General features: G+C 38.5%; 2 protein-coding genes across 4 annotated transcripts in view; one reads left to right on the forward strand and one right to left on the reverse strand.

Moving 5' to 3' along the window:
- Positions 1 to 5,526: 5,526 nt before the first annotated feature.
- On the reverse strand, positions 5,527 to 15,749 carry LOC306774099 (sodium/hydrogen exchanger 2-like; the record flags this gene model as incomplete). The annotated part of the gene is made up of 13 exons (XM_079264082.1): positions 5,527 to 5,900; positions 6,057 to 6,147; positions 6,233 to 6,349; positions 8,333 to 8,438; positions 10,378 to 10,545; positions 11,775 to 11,845; positions 11,932 to 12,021; positions 12,103 to 12,302; positions 12,379 to 12,596; positions 14,086 to 14,336; positions 14,645 to 14,782; positions 14,989 to 15,314; positions 15,461 to 15,749. The coding sequence occupies 13 exons, from the start codon at positions 15,747 to 15,749 to the stop codon at positions 5,527 to 5,529; spliced, it is 2,439 nt and encodes an 812-aa protein (XP_079120208.1).
- A 1,794-nt stretch (positions 15,750 to 17,543) lies between these two features.
- Positions 17,544 to 21,844, forward strand: part of LOC306774044 (inositol polyphosphate-4-phosphatase type I A-like) — a 58,520-nt gene continuing 54,219 nt past the window's right edge. For all 3 annotated transcript variants that reach the window (XM_079264019.1, XM_079264020.1, XM_079264021.1), the window contains exon 1: positions 17,544 to 17,661. The gene's annotated coding sequence lies outside the window, so the exon portion shown is untranslated. The remainder of the gene's footprint in view (positions 17,662 to 21,844) is intronic.

Genomic DNA, 21,844 nt, shown 5'->3' on the forward strand with positions numbered 1-21,844 from the left:
GCCGGCGTCCCCAGAGTGTTAAGATTTGTCCAACCACGGTAGTCGTTTGGGAGAGGAATAGTTTTTACTATAATCAAGGTCTTCCTGACTTGGATAGGCATTTGGTGTAGTAGTTGGACTATGATGCTGAGTTAAATTAATCCCATAAGTAGAAACTAACATTTTAAATGACATCATTCACTGGATTTTGAAACAAAAAACTTTTTCAAACAAATTTTTGCCAGCATAGACTCAGAGCACCTATCTCAGAGACAAGATTGCTTAGTTTCTAAAATAAAAAAGTAATATAAGTGTTTTAAATGCTTAAAACTGTGTTTCATGGCCATAGTCTGCATCATCACTTTATTCTTTCATTTAAAACTTGAATAATGTTGAAAGGGGTTACTGGGAGGACCCGGAAGTTTAGCCACACACAAAGAGCTTTGAACAAAAACCAGTTTATTTGAGGTACTATGGAATCAGATTTGTTTCAGAATATCCAAGTGAAACTTTTTAAAACTCAAGCAAAAACAATTAAAACCAAAACTTTCTAAAACTTAAGTATAATAAATGATCTCAAAATCAAAAATTATCAATCATCATGAAAATTATTAGGCTTTATTTAGTTAAATTGAGCAGTTTTGTTTGTAGTTTCCTCTTCTTCTTTCTCTCATCTCGCTATTTTGGTTTTGATTCTCGATTGTTTGATTTAATCTCTGACACAGACCTTTCATGAGTGGACTCTTTCAGGGGTGCATTCCGATTGGCTGGTGAGTGACACAGCTGTAGCCCAATGAGATTTACAAACACTTTCTTAGGAAGTTTAAGGAGTTAAAAATTAAAACTACTTCTGATTCTCTGACAAAGAATTCAAAACTGTGGAATTGTTATTGTTTAATGGTCATTTTCTTTAATCATCAGCATTCATCTGTGCTGCTTCACCATAACAATGTTAACATCCTTAAAACCATTAAAAGATGAGGTAACTACTTACTTCTGAATCCTCACGAACTCAGACACTTTCACTTTTCAGCACACAGCAGTTAAAACACTTCCCCATAAAAGTATACTCTAGACTTGTATCAAGAGACTGATGCAAACTGCACACTTAGTGATAAAACAGACATGGGTGTAAACATAACTCAAAGCTGAACTTGGCATCCATATACAAGGGTTTAAACAACATCCGGGCTACAGCTGTGTCACTCCAAAACTCACCAGCCAATCGGAATGCGCCCTTGAAAAGAGCCCGCCCATGAAAGGTTTGTGTCAGAAATTAAACCAAAAAATCTTGAATCAAAAACAAAGACTGTGAAACGCAACCAAAATAGCGGGAAGAGAGAAAGAGGAAACTGCAAACAAAACTACTCAATTTAACCAAATAAGAGCCTAATAGTTTTCATGATGATTGATAATTTTTGATTTTGAGATAATTTATTTTACTTAAGTTTGACAAAGTTTTGGTTTTAATTGTTGTTTTTTGCTTAAGTTTTAAAAAGTTTCACATGGAGATTCTGAAACAAATCTGGTTCCATAAGGAATGAAAGCAAAGGCTAAGAAGCAGAGGATCAATCCAGGGACATGAACAGCTGTGAGAGTCCAGGTTCTAGAGACAAGGTCAGGAGGGAGGCATGAGGCCAAGATTATATTGTAGATGAACTACTTAGCCAAAACAATAGGGAAGGCTCAGGGGTCCTGAGACAAGGCAAGGGGCTGTGTCCAGAAAATCCAAGAGGCAAGAGGTGTCCGTTTTTTCCAGGGCAAGGAGAGTAATCCAGGGATGTGAAGAGGTGGGTCGGCAACAGGAGACAATCTGTAGAACGCTGGACAACAACTAGACATTGATCTGCTAATAATCTGGGGAAGAGACTGGAGACTGGTTTAAGTAGGCTGTGAATCATGACAAAAAGGGCAGAAGACAAGACAAACTGAATGAGACTGATGAGCACAAAGAAAACAGCAGCGGCAATCAGGAAGGCCCAGGTCGATCAAGTTCCAGCTAATAAGTGCTGGAAGAAAAACATGACAAATGTTTGGTTTTTATTATGACTTGAACTAAATACCAATTGTAACCTACATAATAAATTAGTTTAATCTATATTTAAATAGTTCACTTAAATGTGGAAGGGACTGTTAGTTTTAATGTAAATACATTAAAAATAGATGGGACTCGTAGTTTTAGGCGTGTAGTTCCGCCCATCTATTTCCTCTTCCGGTTCACCTAGCGCGAGGGAAAGATGTTCGCGCTAGATTTTTCAGCTGCGTATGAGAGACCATCACGTTGCAACAACGCTGGGGATAAAAAGTTTTCGCTGGATGGAAAAGAATGCCCAAAACTTTCTGCTTGAGCTTGGAACCAAACCGTCTTGCTGCAGAGTGATTGCCGATCTAAAAGTAGCAAAACAAAGTGAGTTTAATCAGCTTCATAGCTGTAACGTTAGCACACATGCTAATGTTAACCTAGCAGCTGCTCGCTGGGAAGCGCGGATTTCAATGCAACTCCTACTTCGTCCGCAAGTGTCTGGCGATTAGCCTGGGTGCAGCTGTGCTGAGTGTCTGAGCTCAGGTGATTTGGAGATTGGTCAGGTTCTTTGTGTACCCCCCCTTTTTTCCTCCTCGACCTGAAATGGTATATTCCGGAGCGGATATCCTGATTGTCTTGATGGCGAGCCACCCACCTGGATCTGATGGAAAGAAGTACACCTCTTCAGTGATCACTGGATTTTGCTTTCTGTGACCTACAGTGCGGTAGGCCAGAATTAAGAACACTGTCACTCATCTGATAACACCAACCCCGAGCGACTATATTTCTATTTTATTTTGAAAGTTATTGACTGACCTGGACTGACTTGAATTAGTTTATTTTTCAGACTCATTTCATTTAGTTTTGCTATTTCTTGGGTTGGTGTATGATAGAATGGAAATCCTCCTTTAAAGACATCTGATATTGAACTGAACTGTGAATCTGGCCCATCAACCTGAGTGTTTGTGAACACTGAAACAGCCTGTGGAAGAAATCTTGCTTGTTTTGGAAAACCGTTGGCCAAAGAACCAAAACAAAACAAGCCCTATCTGAGTTGATACGAAGCAGTGTTGGTATATATTGTCTTAAATGTTTGTCTTACTGTTTTTTTGCTTGTCGTTTGTATAAAGCTGGCATATGTTAAAAGCAATATACTGGTACGGTGTGTCATTTAAATTCCTTTGCTGCTTCTGAGAGCTGAGCCTATTGATGAAACCATTACCTTTTCTCTGCTGTTAAGCTCCAGTGTCTCAGAACTGTTACACAACAAATAATGAAAGTTTTAATACATACAAATTTTAAAACTACACAAATTGTTGAACAGATAAAGGAACATGCAGTAAGCCAAAACACCATCTGACAGCAATCTGACAATAATTAGAAAGTCCCAATTGTCGGCTCTTAAAACGGTGTTTCATAAAGAACACCTCATGATGGTAACATTAGAGACACACTACAGAACTTTTGCTATTTTCCCAGTCATCTGCCTCGTATCGACGGCTAATTCAGCATCCATCTTGCATCCTACCTGACATGTTAGCTCTCTCCAGCCAGCAAAAGATGATCGTACGATGACTCTTATTTTGTCCCTTTCTCTCTTTTAATCTTCTTGTGTGTCTTTGCTGAATCAGCGACGTTGTGTGTTCAAAACAGCCAGATCATTTATTTTTACCCAGAAGCAAAACTCTGCTACAACATCACGTCACATGTAAAAGTTGTGCAGTCTCTCAGCCTCTAGACGTTGCTGTGGAGCAGCAACTCTAGAAATACACGATAGATGTCGATGTGTCATCAAACAGGCCTGAGTTTTAAGGTCAGGAATTTACATAATGCGTCTTTAAAATTTACAGCAAAATTCAGAAGAAGGAATACACCAAGCTATGTTTTGGAGCCCCTAATGGATGAGGGAGGAACTGCACATTCAGGCATCTTCCACATTGGCTTCATTTTTCACCACCAGAGATTGCTGCTTGGTTGTGACACACAATCCTTAACAGTTGGTGGCAGTAATGCACCTCTTCATTGTTATGCTAACGTGTGTAGATTTGGTTTTTGACATAATGGAATTTTACAAACACGTGTGCAAACTTCATTTCAGTACACATGCCTCAAAAGAGATGGACTGATTCATAAAAGCTTAAAACTGTGCTTCATAGCCATTTTCTCAAACTTACTGCAAACATGGCACGTGATGCTGATGTGTCTTCTGTTTATATGTAATGATTAAACAACGAGGAGTTGTTTGAGTTGTTTAATCCACTCATACCATGGTCCCAAACAGTAAACATGTTATAACAACTTTGTATTTCTTTTTTACAACTTTTGCTAAAGTGCTAGGAATTGTTTTATATTGGCCTCGATGCAGGGCTGGATTAACAGTGCGCAGGCCCCTGGGCTCATAGTGTTCCAGGGGCCCCCTTCGCCACTGCAACATTGTAAAAAATTGTGAATGATACAATGTGAAACGGCATTTCTAACATCTCTCAGCCAGTGGTACCAATAGCAATATACTCTTGATAGTGGTGTAACTATCTGGCTTTTATGTACATTTTGTTTCATGTCCAAACTGCTGGTGTTTGCCCTATGTGGGCCTCACAGGGGCCCACTTGGGGCCCCTGTGAGGCCCATAAGGCCCATTGGATAATGCGGCCTTGCCTCGATGTATTTTTATGCCAAACAACCGCTTTTAAGCTACAGTGCGTTTCTCTCATTCACCTGTCAAAAGACAGCTGATCTGACTCAGTTGATTAACGCGTTGCTACAGTGACGCCCCATAACAGAGGGGCGCTCACCACTCCTTTTCCCATTAATCAAATGTTTTATTTCGCTCAAAATATTGATATACACCTCAAAATCCATGCCACGGCGCGTTGCAATCATCTGTCAAAAACCAGCTGATCTAAATCAGTTGATTAACTCATTGCTATCTGCTGTAGCGGAGGGATATTGCAGCGATTGAACTCACCAAACCACGTGTGTAAATATACGAAAAGAATGCCGCTAGTTGTCATTAGAATTTTCACTGACCATGGTATAAGTATTATAATAAAGAATTTTTGTGAAAATGTTCATTAAGGTCGAGCACACACAACTTCCAGAAGTTAACCCACAAAAAAGTTTCAAAACCCTTAAAATGATTGAAAAAATTTAATGTTTTTGGCTCTGTGGAGACTACAAAGGATATTTAATCTTTCGTAATTATTTTTTTTTACTGATAATCTATCCTGATAATTAATCAACTCAAATGTAAATAAAGGGCAGAAGTGGTAGAAAATAATAGTGTATTTATACTATTCATGTAGAAAACATCTGAGACTATGTGGCACATATTTATTATGAATTTTATTTATTTTTTACAAAAAACCTTTACAATTGATGGTACGCAATCTTTGTGATCATTAAAAAGTTTGTTAGCAGAGCTAGCGTTAATTAAAAGCATAAGAAAAAGAATAATTTTAGGTGATTGTAGATGCAGTGGAATAACTTCCTTAATCCTGAGACATAAAATCACAGCTTCTTTCAGTCTAATATCTCCCTGAGCCTTGGGACCCTTGTGTTGGGTGTCTTAGCAGTGGATCTCCCGCTTCATTGTCTCTTGGGTCACTGGTTTCAGGAGCCCAGCTTCGAGGAGGACTCCACGGTTCCTCCCCTCCTGCTGGATACTCATCAACGTTGTCTTCATTTTCATCTTGCCGATGTGAACTGTGTCTTCTTGGAGCTGGAAGTGGAGCTTTTCTGGCTTTGATCCCAGAAGATAGTGCGTGTGGCCGTGCAGCTGGGGGCTCCTCAGGATTTCCCTGTTCCTTGATGGTGTTCAGTTTCTTCATAGGGATTAGAGAGCGAGATGAGGAGCATGGAGACGCACCAGAGGCCTGCAGGTGGGTCATCCCAGCTGAAGCTATGAAATAAGCAAGAAAAACAATCTTTATGTCACTTTTTTATATATATACATATTTTATATTTTATATATTTTATATATATATATAATTAAATATATATATATATATATATATATAATTTAAAAAAGGATAAAACGCACAAGGATAAAAGACACAGTTTCGTCTTCTTAGGTTGAACTCAGACTCCAGATTCACTCCAGGCTGGAGCGAAAGGTACTTCTGAGACTTGGGAATGTTGTGCAGCGGCTAAAAGATGAGTGAGGCTGAATGTGAGATAAGTAGGAAGTAAAAGTTGCAAGTTATAAGTTCTTTTAGTAACAAAAAACACCACCTGATCACATAAACTTCTAGATCGAAGGCTGCGCCTAATGCTCGCATGGCGGCGGATCAGAACCTCCCTGGCGTGGCTTTGATCTGGGATGTCGTATTTTGTGGTGTAAGCGACGGTCTGGAAAACATGGAGAGATGTAGCAGGAATGTTAGGAATTAGAAGAAACTGTAAATATAATAAATGAATGGAGGAAACTGTTATTAATATTATTTCAGCTGTCATCAAGTTTAGTCCCATACCACTCCTTTTGTTAATTCCTTTGTAACTTAATTAAAAAATATGCTAAACATTTAAATTTTCATCAGTTCCCCACTAATATTCATGCCCAAAATGAGTAACTAAAGCAAGGAAGGCCTACATGACATTACAAACAGGATAAAATGCTAGAAATGTTCCCTTCATGAGGATAAATGCTCTTGTTGCAGGATGTTGCCTTTAACCCAAGGCTGGATTATCCAATGGGCATTATGGCAAGGGGTCCAGGGGCCCAGACCCACTTGGCCCATTTGGAGACTGGTGGGGACCACATAGGCCATACATTAGCTGTTTGGACATGAAACAAAATGTACATAAAAGCCAGATAGTTACACCATTATTATTGTTGGTACCACTGGCTGAGAGATGTTAGAAATGTCGTTTCACAGTGTATCATTCACAATTTTTACAATGTTGCGCTGGGGAAGGGGGGCCCGTGGGACAATGTGCCCAGAGGCCTGTGCACTTTTAATCTGGCCCTGCTGTAACCATATTGCCTTCTACAACTACTACTACTACTACTACATTTCACACCTAAGTATTCAGTTTTACAATGTGTACTTTCATCACAAAAACTAACAAGCTCTCAAAGAAAAGATTAAAAACAGGACAAACAAGCATCACCAGTATGTTTCAAGCTGTTCCATGTTTTGAGTTCTGCCCCCATGTGGAAGCGAAAGCAGGTAGTCTGTTTAGAAGGACCACAGCTGTCAAACCTTAGTCTTTAAGCACCGCCATCTTGTGTCCTCAAACAAAAGCTGACAAGAAGCTGTTGGATTCACTATATTTGGCAGGAAATATCTGAAACCTGCAGGATAGCAGCCCTCAAGGACCAGAGTTTGTCCCCCTTGCGCTAGCTGGCCACTTTATGAGGTCCAATTGCTCAACTGCTATCTAATCAGCCAATCACATGGCAGTAACTTGGTACATTTAGTCATGTTCACGGCGAAGACGACTTGCCAAAGTTCAAACTGAGCATCAGAACGAGGAACGAAGAGGATTTAAGTGACTGAGTGTAGAATGGTCACTGGCTTGATCAATTGCAAGGGTACCCAACTTCAATCCTTGAGGGCCACAAACCTGCAGGTTTTCCATGTACCCCTCCTCCAACACACCTGAGTCTAACTAATCACTCATTGTGTAGAACTTTATTGGTTATTGCATCCATTTAATGGAAGCCAGGTGTGTTGGAACAGGGATCCATCATAAGCCTGCAGGACAGCCACCCTCGAGGACCGACTTTGGGCACCCCTGATCTATTGGGATTCTCCCACACAAAATATCCGCAGCTGTCTGGACAAGAACTCATTGCCTGGTCCATTTCAGCTTCAACATTCAGACGGTAAGGTCAAAATTTAGGGCAAACGACACAAAAGCATTTATTCATCTTGTCTTGTAAAGGCTCCTGGTGGTGTAATCAAATAATGGAACCAATCCAAGTCAGGACACTCAAATCATCTCCAAATACCTTTGTGAACATGACAGTGTTCTAACAGTGTACTGTAATGGTCTCTGATGAATATTTCCAACACCTTGTTGTGTCTATGACACTAAGAATTAATGCAGTTTTGAGGAAAAAAGGGGTTGAAGGAAGTGTTACCACATAAACTGACCAATGAGTACACGTTGTAGCACCATATATATTCACAGCTTAAAAAAGGAAAAAAGAAAGAAGAAGTACAAAGAAGAGTTTCACACATGCATTGGTGCTTTTCTGACAGAAAGGTGGGAGGACAAAACGAAGCAACTTTTACATCCATTTCTGAACAGACATGAATAGATGATGAGAGGTTAACATTATAGACCACATCTCAGCTCTACGCACTGCTGCAGCCTTGTTTTTACCCTGTGTCGAATCTTGTACATGTTCTTAGACAGGATGTCATGCATCTTCTTAATGTCAGCTGCCAGAAACCTCTTCTTCGATCGAGACGCCTCCATCTTCTCATCACTGGTGAGCAGGTGGGCGCAGTGGAGAGAGCATGAGAGAGATATGAAAAGTAATGCTTTGTTATAACTCTTTGCATCAAGACGGCAGCAAGCAAGATGGCGCTCATTCTGATGGATAACAGCCTCATCCGCAGCCAGATTAGATTGGTTATTAACATTTTATGCATCTAGCTGATGTAATTATTATAGCTCATGGTTTAGCCATTTTAAAGTCTTATTTGAAATCTTGGGAGTAATAAATAAGATATAGGTTGCAGGCAGTGGTGTAGGCGTCCCCCAAGAAGTCAGTGTACTCTTCTTTTTTTTTTTTAAAAAACAGAAAAAAGATAGCCCAGAAAACACTGTTTCAGAAAAAGTGACATGTAAGACTATTCTATTTAGTTTTTCCCAAAGATCCATCAGTCTTTCTCATTGTTCCATAACTTCTGCTCTTTGGTCTTAGGGAGGAGGAAGAGTTGTGAAATGGCTAAACCAATACTTGGACACAGACTAGTGAGAGACAGGCTCATAGACATATATACATATATTTTTATTATGTTTATGCTCAGACTAAAGTTAACACAGCTGATGGCTAACTGCACAAGTGTAGCGTAGATAACCTTTGCTGAGCTGCTGGGTGACGTAGGTACATGTGTAGGGATGCTCGTACTTGTAAAAGCACCAATACAGGGGGTTTAGAAGTGGGTGTACTCCGTATACCCGCATATACCATAGACTGTATATAAAGAGATGGACGGACCCTCCGTGACGTCACCCATAGATTTCTGAAGAGCTGAATTGAAGTTCAGTGGGCAGTTCCTACCATCGCCATCTTGGCAGCGTCACACGCGTCATCTTGCCCGGAAAATACAAATATGGGCAAAGAGGTGGAGCTGAGATGGGAGCTGTGAGCGTCATGGTGGATGATTGACACTGAACGAACGCCGAGCTTTCTGTTGCTATGAGCTAACCGAGCTAACCCGGAGATAACAGGAGCTAACCAGCTAACCGATGTAAGCGGGCTAAAGCTAAGTCGTGTTGTTAACCGGCTAAAAACTGCGGTTGTTCTACGTTCTTCTGACTTGAAGCCAGAGATTGGTACCTGTCAATCAAAAGGACACGCCCCTAAATATGCAGAACTTCGAGATTAAATTACTTTTAAACGGGCGAGTTAGAAAAAAATTCACTCTTACCACAGTTGTCATGAAGGTAAATCTGACCTATTAAACCGAAAATGGATTGTTGAACCAGGCTGTAAACATGTTTATTTCTGCTGTAAACATGTTTATTTCTGCTGTTAACATGTTTATTTCTGCTGTGAAGTTGGTCTTTTTAACATGGGAGTCTATGGGGATTTGCTCTGTTTTGGAGATCCTAGCGGATGAAGGGGGAACTGCAGTTTTATGCACTTCTGCATAGGCCTCACTTTTAACCGCCAGAGGTTGCCACTTGGCATATACCCTGAACTACACTACTGGTTCCAGAGAAGTGAAGGCTTAAATCATGACATTTCTAGTAAAATACATATTATTTTGTACTTCCATCTTCTTCATAAACCTATTTTGTTATCAAACTGCATTTGATTTAGTTTTTTTCTATTCTCTCCTATTCTACAGTCATTTAGCAGATGTTTTGATCCAAAGTTACTTACATCTGAGAGCGAGAACAACACAAGCAAGAAATCAAACAATAATGCTGCAAGTGCTATGGTTTTTAAATTTTCTTTTTCCTCCCTGCAATAATCCTTTTAAGTTACGAGAAATGATTTATCCCACATCTCTGTTGCAACTTATTCAGTGCTAAACTGTTGCAAAAAGCTGGACAAATCTTTCTTACTCATTCTGACATATTAACTTCACATTTATAATCTCTAACTGTTCCTCCTCTGTAGCCTGTTTTCATGTTTTCTTTCAGTCCACCCTCATGGAAGGACCAGAAAAATATTCTCATTGTTGACTTACTGCAGGGAAACGATAGACGGCGCTGCGCTGATGTCTCCCATCGACATGTCCAGCAACTCGATGGCATTTTGCAGCTCCAGCTTCTTGTACAGGGACACAATACTGGACTCAGCTCTGTTGTCTCGCAGCAGGATTCGCCTCAAAATGCGATCGTTGAACTTTTTAAACCTTAAATATACGAAATAGTCATTTTTGTAATAACTTTAGTCCAAACATTCATAAAAAGTAACTGCCTTGCAATGGAAACCAGTTGGAACATTATCAGCTGCATTTGGCTACAGTGAAGAGGAAAATGCTTTTTAACAGGAAGAAAAACCTCAAGCAGAACCACAAGAGTATCCTTTTAATTATAATAATATATTGAATATATATTATTTTGGCTTTATGTAGGATATACTTTCAGTTTAACAGTATCCACACAGATTTACTTTACAGTTGTGAGAATTATAATATCATAATTTCCACTAAGTATTAGATAAAAAAAAAACATAATGATCTTATTCATCTTCAGTATTTATTGTTTTGAACAATATCTTTATTCTTCTATTATCTAGTGATTAGTTTAACAATTTGCAAGCAAAATTTGTGTTGCCAAGACTTCAATGCCATTTTAGGGGTGGGATTTTATTTTACCAAGTAATGTTCCCCGGGTTAAAGTAGTTCTACATCATTTTCTGAACTTGTGACTCATTTTGACGTCATAGGGACATTTACTATTTACATTTCTGGGGCTGTAATTATATAACAACATCTTGAGGCTGAAAAACTGCACTTAAAAATGTTTTTCATCATTCTGATGCACCATTTTGGTGATTCTGGGGGAAAGAGAGTCCAAGAGAATATTATCAGAGGAAGAGTGGAAATGAAAAAGAGAAAAGGACGGAGAAAGAGGTGAGATAAAGTCTAAATCAGATAGATTTTTACTGGTTGGAGAGCACTCAGAGAAGAGGCAGGATGCAAGATGGATGCTGAATTAGTCATGGATAGGGGGTGCCAAATTGCCAAATTTCAGTAATGGGGTTTTAAAACTCAGATCACTAGGCTATACAAATATAAAATCACTCCATATTATTATTATTTTTATACCAGTCCCAACATCAAAATCTATATCTGTTTGTATCAATTAAACTGACCTGGCCATTCTTGCCCCAACTACCTTTGGTGCTGTTGTTGTTGTTTTTGTTTATACAGTTTCACCTTTCTTGCCTTTTATATTTACAGGTTTAAACTCACACTCTGCTGCAGTAATTATTTTCACCATATTTTTCCATGTTTGGCTTTTCATATCATTTCTTATTTGTGTTATTCAGTTTTTCTTTCTGAATTTAATTCAAAAACAAATTTAAAAAACTTTTGTTCATCTGAGAATAATATTTGCCACATAAAAACAGAAGTACTTGTCTTTCCAGTAGTAATGACTCCATTGTCCACAAAGGTCCTCAATGCCAGAAACTACATGCTCCATCATCTAGACAAAACATTGAACACACTTTATTTAAAAATTACCATCACAGCTAATGAAAGAGGCACTCGGAGAATATAGCTGGTACTTGCCCTGGTGTGAATCTCAGCATTGATGGTGTTCATGTCTTTGTTAGTTTTCCTGATTTTTATATGCTCCAGGATGGGACGGATGCTGATGCCCTGGGGAGAAGAAGACAGAGAAGAATTACAGACGCAACAAAACACAAGGAATCTGCACTCAAAACTAAATTTCCAGCCAACCTGAATGAAAACAGTGAATATAATAACAGCTATGGAAGCAGTGACAAACAGGTTCTTTCTGTTGATGGTGTCCGGTAATGTGAAGACCAGAGCGAAGCAGATTGCCCCTCGCAGGCCTCCGTAGGAAAGGCCAAACTGGTCCTTTAAACTAAACTGGATTGTGCGGAACGGATTGATGATCTGGGTAAGCACCAGAATACCTGCAAAGATTTTATCCTGATCAGCCGATGATACAAAGTCATAACACCTGCAATACAATAAGTTCCAGCCTGTTACCAATTCCTCTCCAAATGAAGGCAAACAGCAACGTAAACAGGATGTAGGCCCAGTTCCATTCATGTTCAGTTGTTATGGTAACCACACCCAGGAAGAAGAAGATGAGGGTTTCAGAGATGGTGGCCAGCATCTTAACAACGTGGCGAATGGTGGTGCAAGACCTCTGCGATACATTCTCCTCCACGTAGTATTTCATTGTTATGGCGCATATTATAATGCTGCAAAGAACAAAAGAGAAAGACAACACAAATCTTTTCTACCTCTGCACATTAAATATGAAACACTGCTTTGTTTGAGGATCACATGGTGTTAAAAATAAAAAAAATAAGGTTTTGACTTTTCTTGTCCTCCTCACTCTAACGAGTCCAGGCAGATGGCAGCCCTCCCTGGGCCGGGTTCTGCTGGGGCTTTTTCTTACTGTTAAAGCTGAGTTTTTTACTTTTTTACTTTTATCTCGTGCAGCTCAGGATGGGGGTTTGGAGCCAATAAGACTTGATGTAGTCTTTTGGTTTTCCTTAACTAGGCTAGTTATTATGAACTGTCTTGAATTAGCATGTCCGCAAAGTGCCCTGAGGTGATGGTGTTGTAAAGTGGCACGATACAAATAAAGCCGAATTGAATTGAATTGAATTGAATTGAATTGAATTTGAAAAAGGACAGTCATTAAAAGCAATGTGGAAACTACCATCGCAATGCATGGGTAAAATACATTTAATAAATTTTATATCAACTCCCCACAATTTGCATTTTTGTGAGTAAATATCAAAATATATAAAAACTTAAAAGCATAGCTGTAAGGAGATATTGTCATTATTTTTAAAACAATTACATTTTTTGTTGAAAGTTTTTTGAAGTGGTGATTACTAGAAGGGTTACAATATCTAAAATTATAGTTCATTAGTTAATAGGTATAATATTTGCTCATAATTTCTGTATAGTGTCATTAAGCGCTATATGGAGTTCCACAGGGACTAGTTCTTGGACTCCTTTTGGTTTAACAGTTTTCCTTGTTGTCACAGCTCTGATTTACAAAAGTCTTTCTCTAAACTGCTATGGTCTGACAGACCTGTTGTTTATGTGTGCATTAAATGTATATATTTTTAATACTTCCCCACTAAAAACTGACAGAACTATTTTTGACAGCAAAGAAAGATAATAACTGAAAGTTAATATTTAGGCCTTGCAATGTGGTGAATATTTGGCTAAATAAGATTAACAAAAATATATTTAATGTTTTACATCTTTTAGGATTAAGTATAAATGGACTCTTTTTTGGACTCATGAGGGTTTTCTGTTCAGTTTTTAAAGCTCATTTCCTTAGTTTTCACGTTAGATCTGTTTTTCCACCATCATGTTGTCATACGATGCCACAAATCTCACAACAACCTTGCCTCACACTCAATGGGTTGAACACTATGTGGACAAGCCAGTTTGTGGCATTATGTTCATGCAGGAAGTGGGCATCTATTGGCTACATGACTGAAACTCACTCTAAGTGGGAGGAAAAACCATGGTGATGATGCTTAGGTTTTGTTTGTGTGTGTTCTGTAAAAAGCGGGATTGTGAAGAATAGTTTTCCTTGTAAGAAAGTGATGAAGAGATTAAAAAGAACATAATGCTAATAAAAACCAATATTGACAGCTTTTTTTTTTTTTATCATAAGTCTATCTTAATGCAATAACTTGTTGATGTTTTTACTTCACTTACGCCGTGATGCTGGACATGGCAAACAGCCCAGCCACTAAGTATGCCAGGTAGCTGTACATAAAGATAAAGAGCGGTTCTATCTCTTGCACTTTGTTGGTGAACCTTGAGGTGAATGCAGCTGCGAATCCAAACAGGAGGCCAAATAGAAGGCCACCGAGCCCCACCACAAAGAAGCGGGCAATGCCCAGAAACACATCAGTGGATTCAACGATTGGCATGTTGGCCACAAACACCAACATGTTGTAGAGAGCCTGCAGAAAGAGGAGATATGTATTCAGTATGAGTGGAAGGCAGTAAGAGACTCCATTAGACAGTCAACGTTACTTTGCAGAAATAAAAATATAATAGCAACTTTGTAATGTCTTTAAATTTTCTTTGCCAATTTGACCCCAATTTGAACGCAGTAGGTTGAATATTTTCATGCAGCTAACCTCTCGTGGATTCATGAGATCACTGTCGGGACAGAATCCAAACCAACTGGTTCAGCAGGTTAGCAGCTTATTGCCACTTTATGACTGAAACCCAACAATAGAAAGACTCTGATATCCTCAGCACTCACCACAGTGACGGCATCGTTGAAGAGTCCCTCTGCAAATATGACTATATAGAGCTGCTCATTGACCCCAATGTTGTGAAACACATTGAGAGCAGCCACAGGGTCCACAGCAGAGATGATGGAGGCAAAGAGAAGGTTCTCCTGAAGTGGCATGAAAAGGAAAAGATCATTGCAACATGCACACACAAACAAGAGCTTAAACCCAGGCAGCATCATAATTTGGCCATGTGGGCCGTAAGTGAGCCATAAAGGGTTCGGATTAGGCTCAAATGTGTCTGTTTTACCCTTACTTATGAACTATACCTTGGAAATTTTAGTCAGAAGAATCAAAGTTGGTGATAACTGACCTGCAGGTTGATGTCTTGAACTCCAAATACTTCAAACTGACAGATGAAAAAAAGGGAAAGCCCAATGCCCACACTGTTCCACAGAGTTCCCACTACAGAGTACCACAATACTGTGCCGATGTTCTCAAAGAAAGGTCTCGTGGGCATGAAGTAGCCGCTGTCCAGGATGATGGGTGGGAGCATGTATAGGAAGAAGACATTGGAGTTGAGCACTGCAGGGGCTTCCTCCTTCACTGAGTGCATGATAGCGCCAAATATGAGGCCGATGGCAATCAGGAGGCACGATTCAGGGATCCAGATGGTGATTTTTTGGTATATGTTGAAACCTGGAGAGAAGACACTGCAAAATTTGACTTCCAAGTCTTCTGGACTGTTATTTAGAGTAATATTGTTATCTTAAATCAGGGTAAAACACCTGGAATAAACTACAGTTTCTTAACCAGCTAATCCAGTCATACATTTCTTAACATACCAATTTTAGCAAAGGAGCCCAGCAGTATCCACAATGTGAACTCAAAGGGGATCTGGATCCGAGTGTAGTCCATTGTAAACACAGGAAGATTAGACTTTTCCTCTTCATGGTAGCCATGAGGTTGGTTGATAACATGGAATACTGGTTTCCCTGTGTGCTCTAAACTGGACTGGATTGAAGGTTTTGTTTCCTGAAGTTCACTTTTCCCTCCAGTGCAGCAGAGGAGGAGAGCAAAAAGCATGCAGGAAGCTCTGCTCGTAGTCCCGACAGACAAAACATAGGTCCCCATTTTATCTGATCAACTGTACTTCCAAAAAAGTCTTTCAAAAATTGGAGTAAAAGTTCCTATTGAAGGCGAGAAATTGTATATTGCCGAATATTTCCCATTCCATCACCGGTCTGAAGGAGCGTTAACTTCAGTTAAAAATAAGAAAACATCAAGTTATCCTCGTACAGTGTGTACAGGCTCAGGCATGAAGTGCAAATCTGGTTTCAGCTGTTGCTGAACCTGTTTCATGCATGCCTACTGGGAGGAGCTGTATGTTGACACTGACATTTAATGAAGACAGCCAATCACGAGGTCACTGGGTAAGAATGTGAGCGTTAAAATAAACCTTAACAAACATAGATACAGGTGAATAAAGCTGGATTATCTCTGAAATGCTTGGGTTGAAATCTGCAGTACCTAAATAAAACCACATGATGTCAGCAAAGGGTGATGCTAAAATTTAGTAGGTTAGAGATAGCTCCAAGTTACAGAAGTAAATATGAGCCAAATAGAAGCACATTGTAATCTATGTGTTGTATGCACATTGTATTTTTGTGATTAGTTTTGTTTCTTTGGTTAGATATATTTTATCTGTTGCTTAACTTTGAAAATACTGTTGCAACATCAAATAAACTAATAAACACATGAAATGCAAGCATTTTACAGGTTTAAGAATGTCATTTTCAGCCTCAGTTATGTTATTGTGACTGTAGTGACAACTGGCAGTTTGGATGGGTTTTTAATAATTTAAACTAAATTACAGAAATATATAAAATTATTATTTTGTTTACGTTTAATGTGGTGATAATTATTTTTTACTCTTTTTATCAACTTGCTTCGATTTTAAATACATTAAAATGTAGTAAACATGATGGGTAGTAAAATTTATTCTTTTTATTCATTGATTGCATACTTTTGTATGCAAAAAGATGACAGTTATTCTGTTTTTTATTGAAAAACTGAACATTTTACATCACATGTATGGATAATTATAAAGTCTCATTTAAAAGATGAAATCCAAACAAAATGCAAAAACAAATTGGCCTATTTGAAGAAACTATAATTGACTGTGCTTTGGTTTACATGAATGAAAAAGTGACCATTTTTTGTCATTGTATATAAATTGTACATATATATATATATATATATATATATATATATATATATATATATATATATATATATATATATATATATATATATATATATATATATATATAGCCCTGCGATGGACTGGCGAGCTGTCCGGGCACACCCCGTGCCCTGCCTGTCGCCCGGGGGCTGGGATGGGCTCCGGCTTCCCCGCGGCCCTGAATTGGAATAAGCCGTTCGGAAAATGAATGAATGAATGAATGAATGAATATATATATTTGCGATTGGAACCTTATGAAACTCTCAGTCCTGCATAGAAGAGATCAGTCTTTTGCTGCAGCTGCTCCTCTGTCCTGCCATGGTATTATGGTGGGTATGTTTATCTAAAATACCCTGAATTTTTCACCTCATCCTCTCCTCTACCACTCTGACAAGGTCCAGACTTTTGCCTTGGACAGAACTAGCCTTCTTATCAGTTTGTCCAGAAGTCTGCAGTCCTTGTTTGTAAAAAAAAAAAAAAAAAAAAAAAAAAAAGTACATAGATTATATATGTATATCATTTATGTACTTTTTTTTATTATTATTTTTACAAAGTATATAAGTATAAATGTTTTTATAATTTGTGTACTTTTTTTTTTTTTTTTTTTTTTTTTTTAAGGTGCCGCGTAAACGTCATGACGTTTTCGAGACGCTTGACAAGGGGCGTGGCCAGGCGGCGTCGCTGCTGCCACTGCGGCTACATCCACACCGAAACAGTGCGGCAGTGTGAGGACACCGTCCTCCCAATAGTTGTGTATTTTCATTCTAAACGGATATTTTACCATAAATAACAACTAAACCGGTAAGTTACGCAAATTTAAGCTGAATTTAAACTTATATGACGAAGCCTTACGGTGGTTTAGTTGGCTAATGCTGCGACTTTGTCGGTGTTTATTCTCTTAGCCATAAGTTGTTAAAGGGGAGGTTTAGTTTGTATGTGGGTGTTGTTGCAGCCAGGACAGAGTTTAGATATATTTATTGTGTTAAAACCACGAATATAACACAGCAAAAAGCAATGTGACCCACCAGACTAACGTCAGGCGTAGAACAACGTTAGAGGACATTAAATATGGACGAATATTTGGTTTTAATTGATGCAAAATCTCTCAGAAGATGAATTTTCTGACAGGAAGTATAACATGTAAGTGGCTTCTTGACTGTGCCTTTCAGGTCTGAGACCGAGAAACACTGCTGCTGCCAGTATTACGTAACTTTATTAGGAAACCGTGCAGAAATACCCTTGGTGTGTGTGTCTCAAACAGCTGATGTAAATATTATCATGCAATAGCAGCGCATGTTTATTATATGTATCCTGTTTAGAAATCCTCCTTTTCTTACACATATAAACATATATGTGTGTGTGTGTGTGTGCTGCAGGTCCTGTCTGGATGCTTAGTGTGGATGCTCACTTGTGGTCCTCATAGCTTTCACTGCAGTCCTGCTGGTTTTGAGTTTCACTGTGTAGGAGTCAAGGTCAGCTGGACTTTGGTTTGGAGGAGCTGGTGATGCTGGAGTCAAAGGTCAACACTGGAGGAGGTTTCAGGCTAAAGATTGCTTTGGTTCTCGCATAAAATATGAATAATACGGATGTTTATTAGGCTATTTAACTTGTATTTAAAACAACAAATATTAGTTTAGAATTACAGCTGGACATTGTTTTGACTCCTTTTTGTGATTTCATTGTGATCAATATCATGATTTCTAATACCTGAACTAGTTTATTCCTTAGTTAAGTCTTGCAGACTTTAAGAAGCTGTTTCATCTGACTGATTGGAAGGAAACATTGCCCCAATACGGCAGCAGTCAGTTAAAAAAAAATGTCAAGAATTGCAAGAGCTCTATTAAAAGTGACTTCGGCTTGGTATGTGGCAGAAAATATTGGAGCTTCTTCAGCCAGCTGGGTGTAAATGTTGAAGCAAGAAGTGCAAACAAAATATCCTTATTTTGTTTGTAAAAACAGGAAATATAAAGGCAGACCAAAGGGAGACAAAGTTAAAGCTTTAACACGGGGAACTGGGAGAAAGTAATAATAAAAAATAATAATAAATAATAATAATAATAATAATAATAATAATAATAATAAAAACAAATTGGCACAAAGAGGAGTCAGTGTTTGTGACTGAACTGTAAGAAACAGACTGAAGAAAATGAGATTTCCGCCCAACGAGGGCAAATATAAACCATCACTAACAGTTATAGGGAAGAAAACAAGATTATGGAGGCTGAAGGGAAGCAGTTATTGGATGAAATTGGTCGTCAGTGATGAATCACCTATCTGCACTGGATGAGATGATGATTGTGGACCAAAGAAAGAGTGAGAAGAGTACCTGAAGAAAATAAAATATCCATCGTTGATTATATGGAGTTGATGTGAGATAAAGGACCAGGGGGATATTAGACATTTTGGAAACTTTTCTCACTCCATCAGTCAGGAGGAGGTTTGGTGACTCTGAGCACAGTTTTTTAGGATACTGATGCATCGTGCTCCAAAGCAAAGACAGTTAAACCTTTCTTTTGGTTTCAACTCTTTTTAACATTTATGGTGAAAATTGGAGAATGGAAAAAGATCACAGCTGATACGTCCACTGATATATGCCGGAAATGGAACCTGATTGATGAAGAACATTGTTTTTTCTTTAATAATGTCCTCACAGAAAAGCCAGAAGAGCATCAGAATACTAATAGAGATGCTTTTTTTAAATTTACTTTTTTAATCTATTTATTTTTGCTTGATCTTCTTTCTTTTTATTTCTTTCTTTCTTTCTTTCTTTTTCTTTCTTTCTTTCTTTCTTTCTTTCTTTCTTTCTTTCTTTCTTTCTTTCTTTCTTTCTTTCTTTCTTTCTTTCTTTCTTTCTTTCTTTCTTTCTTATCCTATCCTATCCTATCCTCCAAAAATGGTGGTTCTTTCATGTGTTTTTTTGCCAGGTGTTGTAAAAGATGTATTACTAGATGAGTGGGCTCCCCCTTCTGGGATTTGGGATCACACATATGTAGGTGGATAACCAGCAAATTGAAATTTAATTATCAGATTATTTGTAAAAGAGAACTTATCTCTGTTTGGGTGTTTTATTCATGCTGGTCGGATGTGTTTGGACGTTTAGATGTTATGTGTTGAAGCAGGAGCTTAGAGGGTAAGAAGAAACACATTGGCTGTAGTTGTTGACTAGCAGCTGAGTCTTACTGAAATGCAGCTTTACTTCTGTTACTGTGGGATGTCTCACACAAACATCTGGCCACATTTCTAATGTCCTTTTTCTTTTTATAATTTTTTGGTTTCCTGGTCTAAATAAATACCTGTCTAGACTGAAACTCTGTTATTTGAACAAGATCGTAGGGGGGATTGTGACTACTTTCTCAGATTTGATCTGCAAGCATTAGCATTTAGTGAGCAGAAGACGCAGTAAATATTTTTGAAGTGACCTCCCTCAGGTGGGAGTTCAGTATCGATACTTCCTAAGGGGGAAGGAGTGTTATGATGAGTTTGTGGTGCAGCTTTGCCTTCAAAGCGGATTAAAAAGTTTTTATCAAGTACACTGTAAATACAAAACACAATCTGCTGCCAGGCTTATTGAAACTCAGCTGTTATGTGAAGCGGTGTCATGGAAGTAAAAACTGGGGCATTTTTAACCCTTTTAAAGTAAGAAAAGTTGCAAAGTGTTGCTTTAAATGTGACTCTTTTTATATGCAAGTCAACATTTAGAACAGGCGTGTCAAACTCCAGTCCTGGAGGGCCGGTATCCGGCAGGTTTTTTGTTGTTTCTCTCTACCAACACAGCTGATTAAATCAAGTCACCAGTTTTATCTATTAAAAAAAAAAAAAAAAAAACTTTTTCAGTTGTGGAGTTAAATTGCAGGTTGTGTTCATATATTAGTTTTGTCCATTTATTTGTCTCTTCTGTTAAGCTTCTTTTTAATTTAAAAACAATACCTACACTACCAAGACAAGATATTAGAAGTTATTACATTTTCATACATTGGATCCATCCATCCATCCACTTATCCATCTATTCATCCATCCATCCACTTATCCATCTATTCATCCATCCATCCATCCACTTATCCATCCATTCATCCATCCATCCATCCACTTCTCCATACATCCATCCAAAACAATACCTACACTGCCAAGCCAAGATATATTACAAGATATTACATTTTCATACATTGGATCCATCCACCCATCCACTCATCCATCCATCCACTCATCCATCCATCCATCCATCCATCCATCTAGCTCTTCCTAGGGAATCCCACAGAGTCCTGGATCAAACCTCGGGGTCTCGTGTCCAGAAAACCTCCAAGAGGATCCATCATAATCAGATGTCTGACTCCTGTCAACACTGATAAGCAGCAATGTACAATCTTCTCCCTGGATCTCTCTTGTATCTGCTATCTCATTATTTCCTCCTAGTTTGGTGAAGGTTGGAGTGTATTCAGACCAGCTGCACAATATATCGTTTAGCGTTGTCGTTGCAATGTACGTGTGTGCAATAGTCACATCGCAGGTCCTGCAATGCAGGGGGCAAATAACCTCAATATGTTCTCATCAATTTCACCTGATGCACAAACCTTTATGGTAAAAGAATATTTACCTTTGAAGATTATGGAACAAAACATTTAGCCAGTACCTATCACAATAGAAGATGGTAAGAATTATTGTTAAATATGGACAAAAAACATACTTGTAAGATTCACAAAAAGTGAGAAGATCAGTGCGATTTATGTCAACAAGAGGGCAGAAGTGCAGCAGAACTTTAAATTGCTATTCATCTGTTGAAAAGTCCCATAGTTTTTTATATTGCAATAAATCACAAGATCAGGTTAATTATTTATAAATATCGCACAGCCCTATTCCAGACCAGTAAATGGAGGCTTTTTCCTTTAGCCTCAGTTCTCTGATCGGTGCAGCCAGAGACGAAGGGCAGCACTGGTGAAGTCTAACACGCACCTCAAATCTAAACCCCCCCAAAAATATAGTTTTTTAA

This window comes from Telmatherina bonti, assembly GCF_933228915.1.
Source record: "Telmatherina bonti genome assembly, chromosome: 24".
Taxonomy (NCBI): domain Eukaryota; kingdom Metazoa; phylum Chordata; class Actinopteri; order Atheriniformes; family Telmatherinidae; genus Telmatherina; species Telmatherina bonti.